The sequence below is a fragment of the Lathamus discolor genome, chromosome 3, assembly GCF_037157495.1.
Source record: "Lathamus discolor isolate bLatDis1 chromosome 3, bLatDis1.hap1, whole genome shotgun sequence".
NCBI classification, from domain to species: Eukaryota; Metazoa; Chordata; class Aves; order Psittaciformes; family Psittacidae; genus Lathamus; species Lathamus discolor.
The window spans coordinates 49,318,063-49,336,044 of NC_088886.1; the positions used below are offsets into that span (position 1 = coordinate 49,318,063).

The 17,982-nt window shown below is 45.3% G+C and overlaps 1 protein-coding gene across 3 annotated transcripts in view; it reads right to left on the reverse strand.

The window, feature by feature from the left end:
- The window catches only part of INPP5D (inositol polyphosphate-5-phosphatase D), a 53,859-nt gene that overhangs the window by 6,997 nt on the left and 28,880 nt on the right, over positions 1-17,982 (reverse strand). For all 3 annotated transcript variants that reach the window (XM_065675081.1, XM_065675080.1, XM_065675079.1), the window contains exons 5-21: positions 16,881-17,021; positions 12,224-12,311; positions 11,460-11,540; positions 11,211-11,282; positions 10,818-10,941; positions 9,607-9,713; positions 8,956-9,058; positions 7,968-8,164; positions 7,068-7,185; positions 6,469-6,565; positions 5,050-5,188; positions 4,265-4,373; positions 4,022-4,110; positions 3,708-3,789; positions 2,478-2,567; positions 2,205-2,318; positions 1,017-1,099 (exon numbers count right to left, since the gene is read on the reverse strand). In XM_065675081.1, the coding sequence (XP_065531153.1) occupies positions 1,017-1,099; positions 2,205-2,318; positions 2,478-2,567; positions 3,708-3,789; positions 4,022-4,110; positions 4,265-4,373; positions 5,050-5,188; positions 6,469-6,565; positions 7,068-7,185; positions 7,968-8,164; positions 8,956-9,058; positions 9,607-9,713; positions 10,818-10,941; positions 11,211-11,282; positions 11,460-11,540; positions 12,224-12,311; positions 16,881-17,021 (1,834 nt within the window). The remainder of the gene's footprint in view (positions 1-1,016; positions 1,100-2,204; positions 2,319-2,477; positions 2,568-3,707; positions 3,790-4,021; positions 4,111-4,264; positions 4,374-5,049; positions 5,189-6,468; positions 6,566-7,067; positions 7,186-7,967; positions 8,165-8,955; positions 9,059-9,606; positions 9,714-10,817; positions 10,942-11,210; positions 11,283-11,459; positions 11,541-12,223; positions 12,312-16,880; positions 17,022-17,982) is intronic.

Consider the following 17,982-nt stretch of genomic DNA (forward strand, 5'->3'; position numbering starts at 1 on the left):
GTCCCAGATAAGGAAAGCTCAGCTGGACAAACCAATGAGGATATCATGCCACCTCCAGGATCAGCCTCTTTGATGGTGTTCAGAGATCTGTGGTAGGAGGCTACATACTTTTAGAGTCCCCCCACTCTCACTCCCAGCACAGCAGACAGAATGCTACAAATCAAACACTAACAGCCTGAGCTGCAGTTTCCTTCTGCAGTGCAGGACTAAAAACTGCTCTAGGAGGAAGTGACCTAGACTTTGATTCAGTTTGCTCCCCAAAATCTGTTTGGCTGTTGTTACATTTGCTTATTGTACAGCCTTTCCCCGATCCTTCAGTGTTAAGGCAACTCTTTCCAAAGTCAGCATTTGTTAACTTTTGGGCTATTCAGAAGGGCACTGACATGTGCATTTACTCCAAATCCAGGAGCTCTGATAGTACTTCCAGCTCTCACCATGCCAGAAAATGGAGAAGAGCTCTGATCTCAAGGATAGGACTTGTCTCTGACACTGACACATGGAACACTATGTCTGGCCACTGATAGTCTTTTTTAACACAGGTAAAAAATAGTCAACTTTTCTATAAAATACTGAGAAAAACTTTGCCTGGCAGGGCAGAGAAACTCCAGGGTAGAGCTGCTCTTTAAGATGTCTTCTCTTCCATCGAAAACTTAAAAACCGATAGGGCCTGCTTAAAAGACTTGTCAGCATAGTTATGTTCACTAAAAGTGTGAGAAGAAGGTCACGCTCCTGAGTGACACGATCACGCCAGCAAAATTCCTGATAGAGATGAAAGTATACTGTATAAAAGATACATTTTTTATATAGTATACTGGCAAGAAAATTCTTTCCTACTTATAACACACTGGTTAGCTTAAGCCCATCCTGCATTCTTACAGCCTCTTTTGAGTGTAAACAAGACCACAGCCATGTTCCTGAAAATAATGTTCATACAAGTAAAAGACTTAATGTTGCTTATGGGATGCAAGTGGAAGGCTTCTCTTCCATATGGATATGGAAACGTAGTCCCTGCTTACCTTTGGAAGCGCATCAATGAACTTTACCACAAGCTCCCCTTCACTCCCATCCTCATTTTCTCCTTCCTGGCTCTTCACAAAACCTGCAAAGTGATGAGAAAGGAGTTCGCCAGAAGAAAGACACCAAGAACTTGGCTACAAATCCTCCTCAGATGCCAGATCTCCAAGATGCCTACAATTATTATCCCAGTTGGACACAAGTTTTAAAAGTATTAAGAAGCTTCAAGTCTGAGCTTTGGGTCCATGTTTACACAGTAACTTTACATGTGATTTTCCTGGTGCATTGCTAAATGGTTTTATTTTACAGTTAAACTTGGCACTGAGAAGCTCAGTGCATACATGGACTGGAGGATAAGAACATGACAGCTCTTCCTACGCCACTCAAGATAGCACACTTTTGAAATTCTAATTTAAGGTTCGTAATACACTGTTTCCATAGAAATTTATGCAAATTTCGATATAGCCAAAAAAATAATCTTTTATGGAGCTGTCTTTGACACGGCGCTCTGACATGCGATAATGTGATGAAGCATACACTGAAGGCATGCTGTCCCACTTACAGGAGCTGTCCTGTGATGGGGAGCCGCTTAAAAAAACACACAGCAAGGGCACGTAGGCTTGCATTACATAAACAGCTGAGGCTCAGCCCTGCAGCACAGGGACAGGGAGTAAAACCTGCGGCACTGGAGGGTACATTTACAGAGTCAAATCACTCCTTTTCCTTTCACCTGAAGCTGATCCTCTGCTTTATTCTTTTTTAAACCAGGGCAATTATTTTTATTAGCTTAAAGCAGATGCTTTGCTTTGAAAGCAGCTGATCATTTGTAGCAGGCACAGTCAGAAATACAATTGATTGTGTGCTTGCTAAGTAGAGATTGCCTGTGTAATAAGCAAGAACAACATGTGCTTCTCTTCAAGAAATTATCAGGTTGCCAAACAAGATGGAAGAAATGGTGGAAGACTACATGTCTAAGCATGGATTACAGCTAAATGGCTGTGTGTTTTGGATTGTACTGCTGACAGTATAGGATGATTCGTAAACTACAACAGATCTCTAGGACATCCCTTTTTTGCACTGGAACAAGTGATCCACACAGCTATTTATTGAGATCCAAGAAGGAGGAAGGGGAACTAATCCAAACAAGTAGGAAGCTCTGACAGAAAGAATAAAGTTGGGCAAAACCATACTTTCTAAGCAGCTGGAGTGAAACTCGATGTAGAACTTGGTCTGGGACTTGGTCTTCAGAGTGGCGTAACAGTGCAGGAACTCTATCTCCCCTTGGGAATTCGTGTACTTGGAATCTAGAAAAGAGGAAGGGAAAATAACAGCATTTTCAACAGGAGATAAAGAAAGTACATTTTCGACTCTTGAAGGGTCAGCTTTTTCTTTTTAACATATACAAAGCACCGTGTTTTGTGCCCAAAGGTGAAGACAGCATGATTGCACCCAGACTGACTAACCATTCTTTGAAACAAACTGTGAGGTGACTCCCACTTCGAAGGTGGCAAAGACAGGACTGTGGTCACTTGTCATGATGTCAGTGGTGCAGCCTGCCAATAAGAAAAGGAGGAGAGTTACTGCCTTGTGTTCTGCTCTGGTGAAATCACTGCAATAGCAATATTATTCAGTAATTTTCCAGCAAACATAACAGTCGCTGTGGTAACTGTCTCCAGTCTTTCTACAGTGTTTCTACATAATCTCATGTTAGTATTTGGGAATGTAACTCTTCTGTCAAAATACATAACGATTTGGTTAACGGACACAACATTACCATATCATTCTGCAAGCAACTGTCAGTGTTAGATTCTCCCAGCACAAAAAGCAGTTACAGGCCTTCTGGTTGCCTCTGCAACATGCACAGCTAACTAGAGAACTAATATGGCAGGAAATCACACAAGAATACACTGGTACTGCTTCAGTGCTACACTGCAGCTCATGGCCCAAGATTAACAGTGAGTGAGCAAGGTCCTGACTTGACCTAAGTGCACATTGAGTTCTAGCAAGCCCAGTCCACTGAACAGACTTCGTAGAGGTACTTATTTGACCACATACCTCATCATCATAGGCTCTCTGATCACAGCAGTCCACCTTATACCCCAAGAGACATCTACAGCCCTCTTCTCAATCCCATACACAGGAAACCATCAACATCATACTCAGATGCTTGGTCCTACATAGACTCAATGAAATTCTGAGTCATTTTTCGAACAGGTCTTGTGAGCTTCCTCTCTTCCCTGCACTGCATTTTCTGTGATGCTTCTCAGCAAGAAAGGGAACAGGTTCTTGGTACCACACAGTCTTTCTGGAATGTGATTTGACAGAAGAGGGGTGTTTGCAGGTCAAACCTCAGACTGGACTGTGTATGCAGTGCACAGTACTCAGTACCCTGCTGGCACCATCAGGTAAAGAGCTCCTGATGGTAACTGCACAGGAAAAGTTGTTGTTGTTGCCAAGAAATGACTGGTGTAAAATGATCCTACAGTGTGGCCTGAAACTGGACAGCTGCAACTGTCTGAGGGGTATTCTGCATATAAAAGAGTATCGGAATTAATTCCCAACCTTGTAAGGTTACAGGCAGAGAGATTTGGCTCCACTCTGCCTGGTGTGCAGGGAGATCCTACAGACTGTGCTCTGAATCATTTCCGCTTCAGACTGATTGCTTTGCTATCTACAATCTGTTATCTACCCACCATAGGACTGACACACAACGTGCACCATGGGGTATGATTTCCAGAGCACTCGATCACACCAGGATGGCAAATTGTACTTCATCTGCAAACCAAAGAAGAAGTGATGTCAAGGAGAAAGGACCAGCTCACAAAAGAACAGGAAATTCACTTGCTCAAGCACCATAGATTTGTGTCAAATCTTTTTCTTTGTATTGACTCCTTTCAAAACAGTACAATGGCAGAAAATGCAGAGATTAGTTTAGGTCACTTCCTTCTGTAGGAGTTATTTCCCTGCTCTGCCACGTACTTCTGAAGAAACATGAGTTTTCACCTACCCCTGTAGCTTTTTGCTTGGTGTAAGCATACTTCTCCCGGGTACCTCTTTCAAAGCGGTAGGTTGGAGCAAAAGTGATCTCTTCTTCCTCTAAAACAGAGAGATAGCTGTTACAGTGTGGCCCATGGAGAACCCTCATCTGGCTGAGACAGACACTGCTCTGTACACGCTGCCCCACATCAAGTCTGGCAGAGAAAGTCGATGGAAACGGGAGAGGAACCTGCCAACAACCTCAGAATCTTACCAAACTGCAGAAACACCTTTTGGTCCTTTCTCTCTATGAGAAGCTGGTCGAAGGCCAGCAGCTCCGGATACTGCTGCTGCCTGATCTTCTGGATAATATTCTCTGCTTCCTGCCAACAGGGAAACAGCAGAGCTGCAGATGATGCAAAAACTCCTTATAAATACTCCCTTCAGTGGGGAGCTGGCAAGTGCTTCTGAACTGATTCACAGAGCCATGCCCCTGCCACTTCCCCACTGTTTCCTTCACTGAAAGGCCCCAGTCTTTGCTGCGTGACGAAACATTTGTCTATCAAAACACGCATCAAAATGCCCACACAACCCCCACACAAGCACACACACCGCCAGATGTACATCAACACCAGGCTGGCTGTTGTCTCCCACCCACTAAAACCTATCCAGTATTTATTATGGCTTGCTTGTTTCTGAAGGCCGGTTCTGAGCCATTAAAAGCTAACCAAATAGTGCAGAAAGGCAATCTCTGCATCCAGCTGTTCACAGACAGATGCTTACTCACAGTGGGAAGGGGAGTTGGGAATTTGAGGAAGTGATGCTGCCTGGAGCAGCAGAGTGTGCCAGATGCCATTCCTGGGTCCATTAATCCTTGGAGAGGGCAAAAGAGATTTCCTTTCCTCCCTCAACTGGTGTCACACTTTTGCCCTGGGGATCCTTTCTGCCTCCCCTCTTTCTGCCACTGTCTCTGCCATGTTGCCTTAGATTGGGAAAAGACAGCGCTTCTATGGCAACACAGTATTTTCTCTCCCCAGGGATTCACACAGCATCCCTAACCGTTGGGGGCTGCTCCACACGGTAGTTCAAGTCTCCCAGCCAGAAAAGATGAGTAAAGCGATGAGTGATGTTAAATGGACTCAGTTTCTTATCTCCCAGTGTCAGGAAGCGCAGGATGCTCGTGTAGTTCTGGTTGCGTCTGTCAAGACAAGAAACATCTGCCTGACAAACTAAATTGCCATGCGGTTTCTAAGTGTCTGCACTGGCACAGACTGATGCTTTACCAGGCAGGAACCAATCTGGCTCGACATCTAGAGGAGAGCACATCAGAAGCTGAGAAGTTGCCGCCCCTGCCTGGCACTGCACCTCAGCAGACAGGCCCAGGTGACATGTTTAGCATCTCCCAACCTACTCAATGTGACCAGTAACACAGCACAGCTCATGCTGCACCTTGTATGATGTGTATCTGGTGAGCTGGGGGGCAGCCTGCTCTGAGGACAGGCAGTGGCATTTAGAGCAGCTTCTTGGGTGTCAGACTGCTTCCACCTGAATTGAAGAGCTGGAAAGCTACCCTAAAGCTACTTCTGTTGCCTCCTGGGGCTGTGCTTTTCTGAGCTGCATGTCCTAGAAACCCAGCATTAGATTGTTGCCTTTGGGTTTCAGCAGCAAACACATTCCTAGATTCTGGCAGCTATTCCAAGCCCTGTGGAACCCTTCCATAGAGGTTAACTCTATCAGTGGCAAAGACCCCGTGCAGAAGTTCCACACCATATCTTTTCTGGGCGGCACAAGATGGCAAAGCCAACCTCTCCATTTCAAGACCTCTGCTTTCAAGACCATCCCTTTGACTGCTCCTTCTCTTCCCAGCGTGGGCACATATCGCCCACCAATGTCAGGATCTTTGCCTTCAATCCCATGCAGCACAAAACCTGCCTAGACAATGGAAACTCATTTCACAGCTGGGTATAGAGACTTAGCCACCATGGAGGTATTTCTGTGCTGCATAACTCCCTCTTGGTATTCCTGACAGAATGCTCTGCCCAGCAGGATCTGTGCCTCAGGGTGCACCACAGCTCTCGCGCTCGCAGCACTGCCCACAGTGAGGAGGCAGACAGTACCCTTCAGCAGATGATTCTGGGATGGGAAAAACCTTCCCACATGTCTCAGAAATACTGTAGATCAAGAAACTGTTTTCCTCATGTACTGGGCTTGCATGGCATTTACACTTGTCTCTGAAAGTATTTTGCTGTCCATTTCACCTGTGCCCATGTGGAACGGCTATATAGATGTCCCTCGTTTAAATGGCAACACAATGAGCAGTGTCTTTAGCACAGGTTGCCCTCACAGGAGACATTTAATAATCTCTTATGATCAGAAAAACATGCTTGTGACTGTCTGGTGGGCCCTCCTTCCAAACATGGCCCAGGGAATTTCATCCTGGGACAATATCCATTTTAGAGAGGGAAGGATGTGTCTTACCTGTGTTTCTTTTCACTTCCTGAAGTCAAATGGCTGTTAACAAACCCAAAGGAGGTTCCATTAAACATGAATGACACCCCCACAGCTCCTTTATTACCTGGAAAAAGGAAAGTGAAAAATGTCAAGAAATCAATCCACCTCCAGGCTGAGTCTAGCAAAGATAATAAAGCATCTAGTATATCTTAAGTGAAGTGGAGGATGGAGAAAAGAAATAAGTTAACTTAATCAGCACAGAAAGAATTAGTGTACACAGCACAGATTGTGGTAACAAATTTTCTAAGGATGCTAAAAAAAAGATTAGTTGATGGGAAAGAAGTGCAATTTCCTTGTGAAACCCAAGGAAAAGCAATCCAATAGCCAGTCAAAGGTGTTTGCTGGGAATATAAATATATATGTGCTAAGTATACACACAAATAAATTTCCTTTTTTACAGGGTAACCTATAATCAGTGCTAGTGGGATACAATTTTAGTAACACTAGTGTCACATATCTGCAGTCAAAGGAGTCTTGCGGGGAAATAGCTGTTCCATTTCAAGGACAGCATTGGCAGGGACTGAGCAGATCTCAGTCCTTTGGACAAGACCAGGTCTGTTCCTCACCCAGTGTGTTTGCGATGCCTGTCTTTACGTTGTCTGTGCAGATGTGGCTGATGCGGTTCTCATGTTCTGGTTTGGCCAGTACAACAATCCTGATGTTCCAGAGGGTATGGATTGCTATCTGCAAGGATGGGAAGGTTAGAGGTTGTATTTCTTCACGTGCTGCAGAGCTGCGCTGTAGCTGCAGCCATCCTGGCTCCTTCTGTAGTACTTCTCCTACACAAATTTTCTTCCTGTGCTTAGGATATGCTTTCAGTCGTTTTAATCAGAGGTGGGAGGAAGGACCTAGCTATTTTCTAGTGCTATTTTCTAGTTAATCATTGGATTGCCTTGCTTGCACAAAATTTGCAGTTTTCTATCACAAAAGTTATAAGTCCTGTTCTTCTGTGGCCTTCCAGATATGCTTAGATTTATTTCTTGACATCACTGAAACTCAGGAATGTCTGAAAATGGCCTTAATAAGGTTCAGTTTCTTTTATGATTATACCTGCGTGCTGTTACATCCTGTTGTAAGTGCAGTAGCCTAGGGTGAGATCTAGGCTGCCGCTGGCTCAGAAACTTTTATAGTCTCTTCCTTTATGAAGGTCAAAATATCACCACCACTTGACTCAAGTGCTCAGCATCTGCAATGCTCACAGACTGGCAGGCAGAGGAGCTCGTGGCAGGGTCCCTGCTTTGGCAGTGAGGTGGTCACTATCCATAGCAATAAGCCCATCTAGCAAGCTCCAGGGGAGGATCTTGTAGAGTCCACAGATTCAATTCACTTTCCCTCATCCAAATGCAATGACAATAACAGGGAGGGAATGGGAGGAGATGTAGGCAAAATACCACTTATTCTGTCTCTTATTTGCACAAAATCTACCCTCCTCATATGCCTGAGCAATAGCTGGAATAACCTCTCACCACTTTGAAGCTGATACTGGTGATTTCCTGCAAGGATTGCCTCAGGGTCTCCAGCCATTCCTTCTCCCCTTGGGCATCCTCCTGGGTGCCAATCACATAGATGTCATGAGGAATGTAGTCAGCAGTGTCATCACGAGTCTTCCCCTGCCCCTTGGAGAGAAACCAGGAGGTGATCTTCTTTGGGGAAGGTGCAGCACCTTTTATTAGCAAATCAAACACCAAAGTAAGTCAGAGTATGTTCCGTCATACTGAGGATACAGACAACCCATGGGGACAGAAATAATAGGCTTCACATGTACTCTGTCCTGTACCAGTTCCCTATTAGCCAGGACACACTATTCTAAGATGACAAAGATGTTAACCCTAATTGAGTCACTGATGAAGGACTGACTCTGCTTTGGCCATCTTCCTGTCTTTCATCAGCTTACCAAGGCCAAGGCTAGCCAAGTGTAGTCCTGGCTTGCTACTGCATTTACCTTACCCCTTAAGTATGACTGAGCACAGACAGCTCAGCTTACAGCAGTTGAACGAGGCTTTTCTCCCCAAATTGGAAAAATAACTTAAATTCCACTGTCCTCAACTACACCCTGTCCCCTTCCCTAAATATTGCAGATACTCAGCTCTCTTCCCAGGCTGAACATGAGCAGTCCCTAGTCAGGTTCAGAAGCAGCTGGCATGCAAGGTGGAGGATAGCATACACTGCTGCGTGTTGTGCCAGCTTCATGCTGGCCACAAGTGCCTGTCATTGGAGGAATCCTTCAGTACCCTTTAAGATCCTTTGACTGGAACCATTAAAACTGTCAAACCATATACAAGAATAAGCCTAGAGATCAGCTCCTCCCCTGCACCAGTAAAACCCTGGTGTACAGACCTGCTACAGAATAAACACAGTGTCTGGAGCATATCGTGACAGGTGAGCACACATTTTGGGAAGTGTCTATTCTTTCAGAGGAATGCCCACATCAGAAGGGACCGTACAAGCCCATACCCATATTCCAAGTCCCAATGAAGATGGTGATCATATCAGGCTCTGGTTGCTCCGAGTGTTTATTCTTCATCTGCTGCAGAAGTTGGCAGAACCCTTCTCTCTTCTAGACAGGGAGGAGCAGAGACAATTAACAAGTTGCTTAACTTCTCCAACACAACATCTTGAAAAACAAGCTGAACCAGGAAATTCCCACCACACTTGAAGGGCATGTTACCTCCCCACTATCTGGAACCTTCAAAGAGGCTCTGTTTCCTGTGGCATTTTCTTAGGCACTTAGCTTGCGTATTACTTTCACAAGTGCTGAGCTAGTCAGAATAAAACCTCGGGTTCCCTCTCGTTTGTCTCCATGAACCTCCTTGCAGCTACCCTCAGATGACTCCTTGCCTCTTCTTACTGCTTGCCGACACTGTTCTCCTGCCTCAGTGACAGCACGCAGGTATGGTTGCCCTTTCCAGTTTATCCCTTTACACGGTACACTTGTTCACTTTCTGGATGCTTCCAGAACAAAGGAGGAATTTCATTTTTGCAGTTTAAAAACCACTGTTCCTCAGCAGGTCCTCTTTCTGCCAAGGAATGCCCCTTGTACCGCTCCCACCCAGGTACCTGCTACCTGCTCTGGGCTGGTGGGAGGGAAATACATTGTGTGTGTACCTTGGAATCAGAGAAAACATATTCCTTCCGCTGTGTTTTTTCTTTTTCCGTTTCCAGCACAATGACCAGTTTGTTCGGGACCTTCTGGGACTTGATCAGCTGCAAGACTAAACAGAAGCTGAGTTTCATGAGCTGCAGACACTGAGACTAGAATCCCACCAAAACTAATATGACAGTGTTCACAGGCTCAGGACTTACATGGTCTTTTATGTCTGAGGCTCGCTTTGCCCCACATAACTACATTGTAATGTTGCTTAGTCCTGTTCTCTATATGAATAGATTTGGACTCTGAAGTGAAGAGGACCCCCCAAAACTCATTCTGCCTGAGCTCTTGTGCATACCAAGCCCTTCTGTCTGAAGTGAAACCTTGGCTTCCTGCAGGTAATCTTTTTGTATCCTGAGTCAGCCTACATATATTCCTTCCCCACCTGTGAAAGAGGAGGTAAAACCTCATTTGATGATAAAGGTGGTTCCTCCCCATCTAAAATAGCAGCTAAGTAATTATGAACGACAGGAGGAGAAAGCCATGCGTGCTAGCTAATCTTTTAAATCACTGCCAGCAACAGGTTGATTTTCTAGCAGGAAAGAGGCCAAGGGAATTACCTTCCCTCTAATAAATCCATTTGGCTCAATCTCAGTGAGCTGCCTGTCCAGAAACACAACAGAAAAAAAGGGAAGTGGTCTGAATTGGGCCTTCCAAGACCAAACCAGCATTGCTCATCAGTAGAGATATTGATTCACATACAGAAAAAATGCCAGCAAAACCCAAGCCAAAACCAAAGGGAAATTCACTGAAAAATGTTACTGAGTATCTGGCTTTCTGCCACCAAAAATCATCACAGAAGTCAATATGTTCCAGCAGAACTTATTTTTCAAGTGACATTGCTTTTCAGTAGAAAATGGATCTATTGCAACTAGCTTTATGTGGATTCTTCTATCAAAACCTGCTCCTTGCTACCTGTCTTCACTTAGACCAAGAGGCCAGGTCTAAAACAACCTATGTAAGTTGGTTAGCCCAGTGAGGACTCCCTGCAGGCCACTTTGTGGATAGGCAGTCTAGACTGACTGGAGCCTTGCACAACACCCAGGACCTAGCAGAGTTAGTTGCACTTTGGGCAAAACCTTCCCCTAGGTGGGGCCAAAGGGAACCCCTCTCCATCACTCAAGGGACTGAGAATCTAGCCCAGCATTTGTGAACTTAAGCATCTTACTTTTCTTGTGGGTATAAAACTTGTCCTCTGGACCATCCTTAGCTCTCTTGATAATCAGTTTTCCCATTTCCACATCAACCTTGAGATGGATTTTTGAGAAAATTCCTAGGGAGTCAGCCTTCACCTATTAGAAAACAGAGATTTTTCATAAGCAATCTATGCTTCAGTCGCATATTACAAAAGCAACACCCTCCTGAATTCATGGACACATATCATCGTTCTGCCAATCTCACTAGACATCTCTGAAGCATTTGCATGGTGCTAAACAGCATCCAGGAATAGCTGTTATCTCTGTGGCAGCAGAGCAAAGTTCTCAGGAACTGAGATACCAACAAAAATCTGCATTGCTGCCCTGCCACATTGTGATCAGCATCGTCAAAAAAGAACATTTACCTCAAAAGTGACAGGGGGAATGAGGGAGCGCCGGTGTGTTGAATCGGGACCTTCAATCAACAGTGTTTTCACCTGTAAAAGAATTGATGTGCACCAGATTGCATTTGGTGATTCTGCACTACATTGAGAGTAATGAAGTTAAAGCAAAGAAATCTTACTGTAGCAGAAAACTGCTCTGATGATGAACAAGATGCATAACTGGAGGCAAAATATGACAAGAAGGTAATATAAATAGCTTCAAAACTCTACCTTTTCTTCAATAGAAGACAGCAAAGAAATCAGCTGATTGAGTTTCAATACAATATTGACTGGACTAGCTTCACCGAGCATCTGATAACCACAACAGAGAAATAAAAAGAGAGAGATATGCATAATTACTAAACCACAGGGCATGGCCTGAAAGTGCAGCAGTCTCGCTCCAGAACACCTCACACACACAGCAAGGAGCAGCACTGGTGCCTCTGCTGCTCTAATCCATAACAGGCAGTGCGGGAGCACAGAGTTTGTCTCAACATGCAGAAGTATGGAAGGGTGGAAGGATGAATTTGTAAACCTTGTCCATAGGTTAAAGGCAGCTGGGCATGCAAGGGAGTCAGCTTGCTGCTGGGGGACAGTTTTGCAAGACCAGGACATACAGAAGTCCTGGACTTTTGGTTTCTGGGCTACTGGTAGGGAGAGAAGGTCATGGGGCTTAAGGGCGCTTGGGGGAAGGAAGGATTTGGCAGTGAAACATCCTGGAGTGTTTACGGAATGAGACATGTACAGTCCCAGCCCACAGGCTGAGGAAGAGTGGGGCAAGGAGGGGGAGTAGGCAGAGGGGACTATGGGATAAGTGAAACTGTGGGGATACAACTCACTGTGTGCCCTCTGCACTGCAGCCACAAAGAGGCTAGAGAGAACAGAAGTTGTAACTGATCACCAGAATCCCACAGGTCATTGCTGTGCTCTCCTCCCCATGCTGGTAGCCACCCACACTCCTCTCTTCTCCTTTTCCCACATTTCACCAGACTTACTTGTGAGCGCTGATGGATACCAGGGTGCAGCTGCTGCTCAAACACCTTCTGGATGGATTCCAGAGATGGAAGAGTCCTAGAGGCTTCACTGGGAACAGAGACATGGCAGAGGTGTAAGGCTGCAGTCAGGTCCTTGGGTAGATTAGCGCTTGGTCTCTTCAGACAGAGTCACGCAGTTTAGACTACAGGCATGCATTCACATTAGGCCTGCTCTTGCAAGTGTCATAGAATCACAGAATGATTTGTGTTGGAAAGGACCTTAAGATCATCCAGTTCCAATCCCCTGCCATGGGCAGGGACACCTCACACTAGACCATGTCACCCAAGGCTTCATCCAGCCTGGTCTTGAACACTGCCGGGGATGGAGCATCACTATAGCTGTGCTAACTCACAGACCAAAGTGCACTCAGAAATCTCAATGGCCAGCAAGGTTTGGTGCCTATGAAGGCTGCAGCAGTGGGAGCAGCTTGGTTTTGCAAAGGTCTCATGCAGCTGCTGATGTTGATGCAGGATGCTGGGGACACTGCACAAAGAGGAAACTCATTTTCAGAGTTTCAGCTCACATGCCAAAGAGGGGCTGGACACAGCAAGCGGGTGGAAAAGCCAGCCTTTAATCTCCCGAACGGGAACCATTTGTGGATTACAAGACTCCTTCAGCATTTCCCAAGTAGATTCCACAGGATGCTCATTTGTCAAAACACTGTTGTATGAATTTGGCACAGAAGCCATGCTGTGATAATGACAAGACTTATCAGGGAAAGAGCAGCCAGGGAGCACAGGTCAAAAGGAAGGTAGTGGCGGTGAGCAGTGCTAGGATGCTTGCATTGTGCCTAGTCAACAGTGGATATTAATGATTTCCCTCACTTTCCTAAGCCTGAATGGACCGGATTTTATGCCCTGTTTGCTGGAGAAAGTGCTTCAAAGCAAAAGTATGCGTGACTGTCTGAAGATTAGATATTTGTCTGGGTGCTGAACCATGGATGATTAATTGCCTAAATTAAGGACTCACATTTGAAATGTCAGTCTGAAAAAAATTCAGACTGAAATGAAGATGTAGATGAAATGAAGACATGAAATGCTATGGGGCACACAGAAGGACAAGACCAAAAGTGCAGGATGTGTAGGCCATCTTTTGAAAAGAGAGCAGCAGCTGCTTGAAGCAGTTCAGAAGTCATTTCTCATGGGAAAACTGCCCTGTGTTTACTGTACAACTTGTAGCACACATATGAGAATGGGGGAAGACCATGTGCAGGTAATCAAACTTAACAAAACCACAAAGTGGTTTTAGTTGCACTAACTCCATTTGTTTTCTGCTCTTGACAGAATAAAGGAAATAAATATAGTGATCATCGCTGAAGTGTCAGCGGCCTGTGTGTACACATATAATTGCACAAATGCTGGTATCACAAGTGCTTGAAAAGGCTCTATGTACCAATTATCCAGAGAGGGAGAACAAACAGAAGCATGCAGTGATAGATGACCAAATCATGGCTTCAGCCACTAGCAGACTGACTAGGCCAGTACTAGTGTTTTTCACTTAAAGCTGGTATTAAACTCTGCACAAAGTCCACTCACATGGTTAGTCCCCACTGTGTGCTGCAGTGGCACAAAGCTCTCCATGAATCAGTTTTCCAGCCCCTGGAGGATTCCCTGACCATGGAAACCCTTGTATGCCAATTTATTTTAGCAATGGATGCTCCACAAAAGTATGCATGAGCCTTAAAAGTCTCTGTTTTTCTTCAGTTTTAGTATATAAGCTGCCAGAGCGAACAGCCTCTCCCAACAGTGGTTGTCCCATTGTCCCTCAGGCTCTGATGACATGGTTGTCCGGACTCCCTCGGCCATAGCGAGCCCTAGAAGGTAATAATAGCTTCCAGCAGAGTTAAAGTGAGCTTTCAGTGTCTCTAATGCACACGGGGGTCTGGTCCTTGCTGAATTAATCAGGGATCAAAACTCTGCCTTCCCAGTCTGCTGTGGCCTAGCAGTGCTTGAGCTTGTCGGTCAGAAATGGGTCCTGCTCCTGCCCATGATAATATGTGAACTGCAAAAGGCACAGACTGTTCACTAACAGTTGGCCCAACTCCTCTCCAAACCCAGTGGTTCACTATAAGCTCTTTTCTTCTCCTAACCACTGAGCAGCTCCAGTATACATCCCCTCTACCTTGCTAGCAATGGCAGTCAGTATTTATCCACAGCCTGGTATCAAAATGCAGGAGTGAGTCAGACAAAAGTCATCAGGATGCTCGTTTTTCACAGTGATGGCAGTGTATCTGAGAGCAGCTCTGAAAGATGGCACAGCTGGGCTCTGGGAGATAGGGAGAAGCCAGAACACAGCATCACAAAACCTCAGATTCACAGCAAATCAGTGTGGCTCACAAACAGCCACAGCGAGTGTCCTCCTGCACGCTATGAGTCCTTGGCAGTGCCAGGAAATTCCAAGGAGCTTCAGCCCAAGCTGTGCCAATTAAAATTTCTTCTTCTTGTCTGTTTGTTTAACCTGTTCTGGAATATTGTGAAAATAATGAAATTGAACATTGTTAAGAAAAAGAGGACACAGCCACTGAGCAGCAGCCTAGGAATTACCTGTACATTTGGCTGGAATCCCTGTGAAGCTAAAGAAAGCTGAGGTACAGAAAAACTAAATTTAGGTAATGCCACTGATTAAATTTGAGAGTTCAGAAGTCCAATAAGGGAAGTAAGCTAAAAACAAGATAACCTTGGAGATTAAGACTGCAGAAAACAATAAGATACCTAAGCACCTTACTATTAGTCAGCTAAGACTAAGCAAATAGTTTGCTTGGATGGTAGACATCCATGGGACAATCCAAACAGAGGAGGAGAGGTTGCTCAGAGAGATCTGGGACTGAAAACAGGCTGCAGTTCTGGACTTCATAAGAAAACTGAGAAGGCAGCTTCATCTCGCTGAAATACTGCAGGTATGGGGAGAAAATTCTGCGGAAGGGATGGGAAGACCTTTTAACATTCTATTATCTAAAGGGGCCGATAAGGATGCTGGAGAAGGACTTCATACAAGGGCATGTAGTGACAGGACAAGGGGGGAATGGCTTTAACCTGACAGAGGGGAGATTTATATTAGAGATGAGGAAGAAGTTTCTCACTGTGAGGGTGCTGAGGCGCTGGCACAGGGTGCCCAGAGAAGCTGCAGCTGCCCCATCCCTGGCAGTGTTCAAGGCCAGGTTGGATGGCGATTGGAACACCCTGCTCTAGTGGAAGGTGTCCCTGCCAATGGCAAGGGGATGGAACTGGATGAGCATAAAGGTCAATTCCGACCCAAACCAGTCTGGGATTATATGATACTTAAATGGATTCTGAACCTGTTGTATCTTCTGTCTTGCCATACCATGTGCATTTATGAGGAGCAGGGATGTAAAACCCAGATAAGGTGAAGCAAAGTTAAGTGGGAAATGGAAAAAGCCAGCCTTCATCATAACAGCAGTAGTGGAGGTATTTTCTCAACAGAAAACTCTCACTTGTGATTTCATTAGATTTTAGTTTCCATTGTTCAGTTTATTCTTAGCAAGCCACCTGGGTCTCCCTCTCTGTGGGTGTAGAGAAGCAAAACCTTCAAGCAGCACGCAGAGGAAGGGCAGCATTTTGCACAAGCCCATCCTCATCCTCAGTCATGCCAGGAGCTTGCCTGTGGGCAGCTGGGTTCTTGCAGAAGGAACAGAACTGCATATTCCTCCCCCTTTGCCTGGTAAAATGTGCACAATGACCACCACTTCAGAGGAGTAACCGTGGTGCCAAGCAGCTGAGCATCTCACTCACTCCCTGCCTTTCTTCCATGGGTTAAAGCCAAGCAAATCAGTAATATACACCCCTCATTTTAGGCCACTTTTCAGCCTTGGTGAGCTCTAGGAAAACAAAATCAGGCCACTAGCACTACCAGCCTCACTTCTAAATACACCGGACAGAAGGATTTTACAAGCCACAGATACAAGTGTGGAACTATGTACCCTCTGCCATAGAGTGCTCTAAGGTCTCTGCAGAAGTATGCATTAACTTCCTCTTTTGCTTACAAGCACAGCAAGGTGGGGGGTGGGATCACATCCCTCCACCAGAGAAAGAGGGAGCTCTGCAAGGTTTTAGTTCCCTGAGTTTACCTATTTGGAACCTGGAAGGTCTATAAATAGCAAAGGTAAAATCGGTAGAGTCGAGGCTTGTTTCTCTTTTCATTTGAGCTGGACCTCATTGACACCACTGGAATCACCCCAGGTTCACAGTGCATTAGTGGGAAGGAAAAATCAGTGTTTAAAACATAGATATAAACCAGTATGTGCTTGTTTCCATAAACGATTCCTCCCTGACAATTCTGTGGGTGTCACTTCTGTATTACCAAATTATGCGGCTAATCATTAGTGCATTTTTTGTTTTGTTTCTTTCTAAACAAACCCTAAAAAAACAATACTCCACTGACTGAAACCGCCTACAGGGGAACTTCACTGTCAGAGCTGTCTCTTTTATATAGATTTCACAGCTTTGGACCAGAATCACGGGTCATGAGATCTAAATATAATGTTTTTGAGGGTAAGCCAATTTCCTGTGCCAGAAATACAGGTTCTGAATGCATGCACGTGGAACCTGTGTTAGACTACATTGTCACAACATTATACTCTGAAAAACGGCCTCCAGTTACCTGAAGAGTCCTTTGCAAAGAAGTGCGAGTAGTTTCTTCAGCTGAGGAAGGTTGCTAGAGCCAGTCTGCACCATCTCAAAGTCACTGATGATGTGAACTCGCAGGTAATCTTGGATGAGCTTAAGATGCTCATCAGGGACACTGTGAAAGAAACAGGCAGGTCAAAAGCCAGCTCCTCCCTCTGTTCCCAAATATCAGACAGCTTTGTTATTTTTATTAATATAGACAGCTCTATTATTTTCCTGAAATTTCCACTGCTTGCATAGACAGATGGGAAGCAATTTGCCTTGGATTTCAGTGTAGATACACAGTTCTCAGAACTGAACCATGGATTCCCTACCACACTGGTGATATCTTCTCCTCTTCCTCCTTCTCCGTACCAAATCCTCTCCTCCATGACTGCTGACCTACTATGTCAGGAGAAGTCTTCTGAAACCCAGCTCTGTCAAAACTGCTGTGGGATCATTAGCCTTGGCAGGTGAAGCCAGGCTGCTGTGAGGTCGCTAATAGCAGCTCAGGGATTCTGGGGACAAGGAGGCTCCCTTTCACCTCACCAAGTCCCACTTTGAAGGTTTTACTCCAAACAACTCAAAACTGTCCTAAGGAAGGGGCTTGAGACCACAGAGCTGAACGGGATGCTCTCCTCCCTGTCTCTGTGGTGCCTTGACTCCAGCCCCGCAGGGAAGGGTGAAGCAGGCAGACCACATGTGCTGCCTTGTGCCTTGATAAATGCAGGAGGTCCCAGCTGGCTTTGACGATGCAGATGAAATGGTGCAGGCAGCTGAACAAAACTGGATTTCTCCCAGTGTGCTACCAAGCCACCACAACAGCACCTGTGCTACCATGCACAACCACTGTTTGCTCACAGCCCCTCACTGCCCTGCCAACAGCCATGCCTACTGATTCTGTTTTCCTTTAACTTTTAAATCTAGTCATTAAATGTCATGTGGCTTCCTCTAAGACTTCAGTGCATGTCGAGATTTGACAGCAGGTGGGACAACGTGAGTCAGACCTATAGCTGCAGTACATCAGTGAGTACCTGGAAATCCACACACAAGCTTATTCTTTTTGACAACTGGCTGGTGCTTTCTGATACAATCTG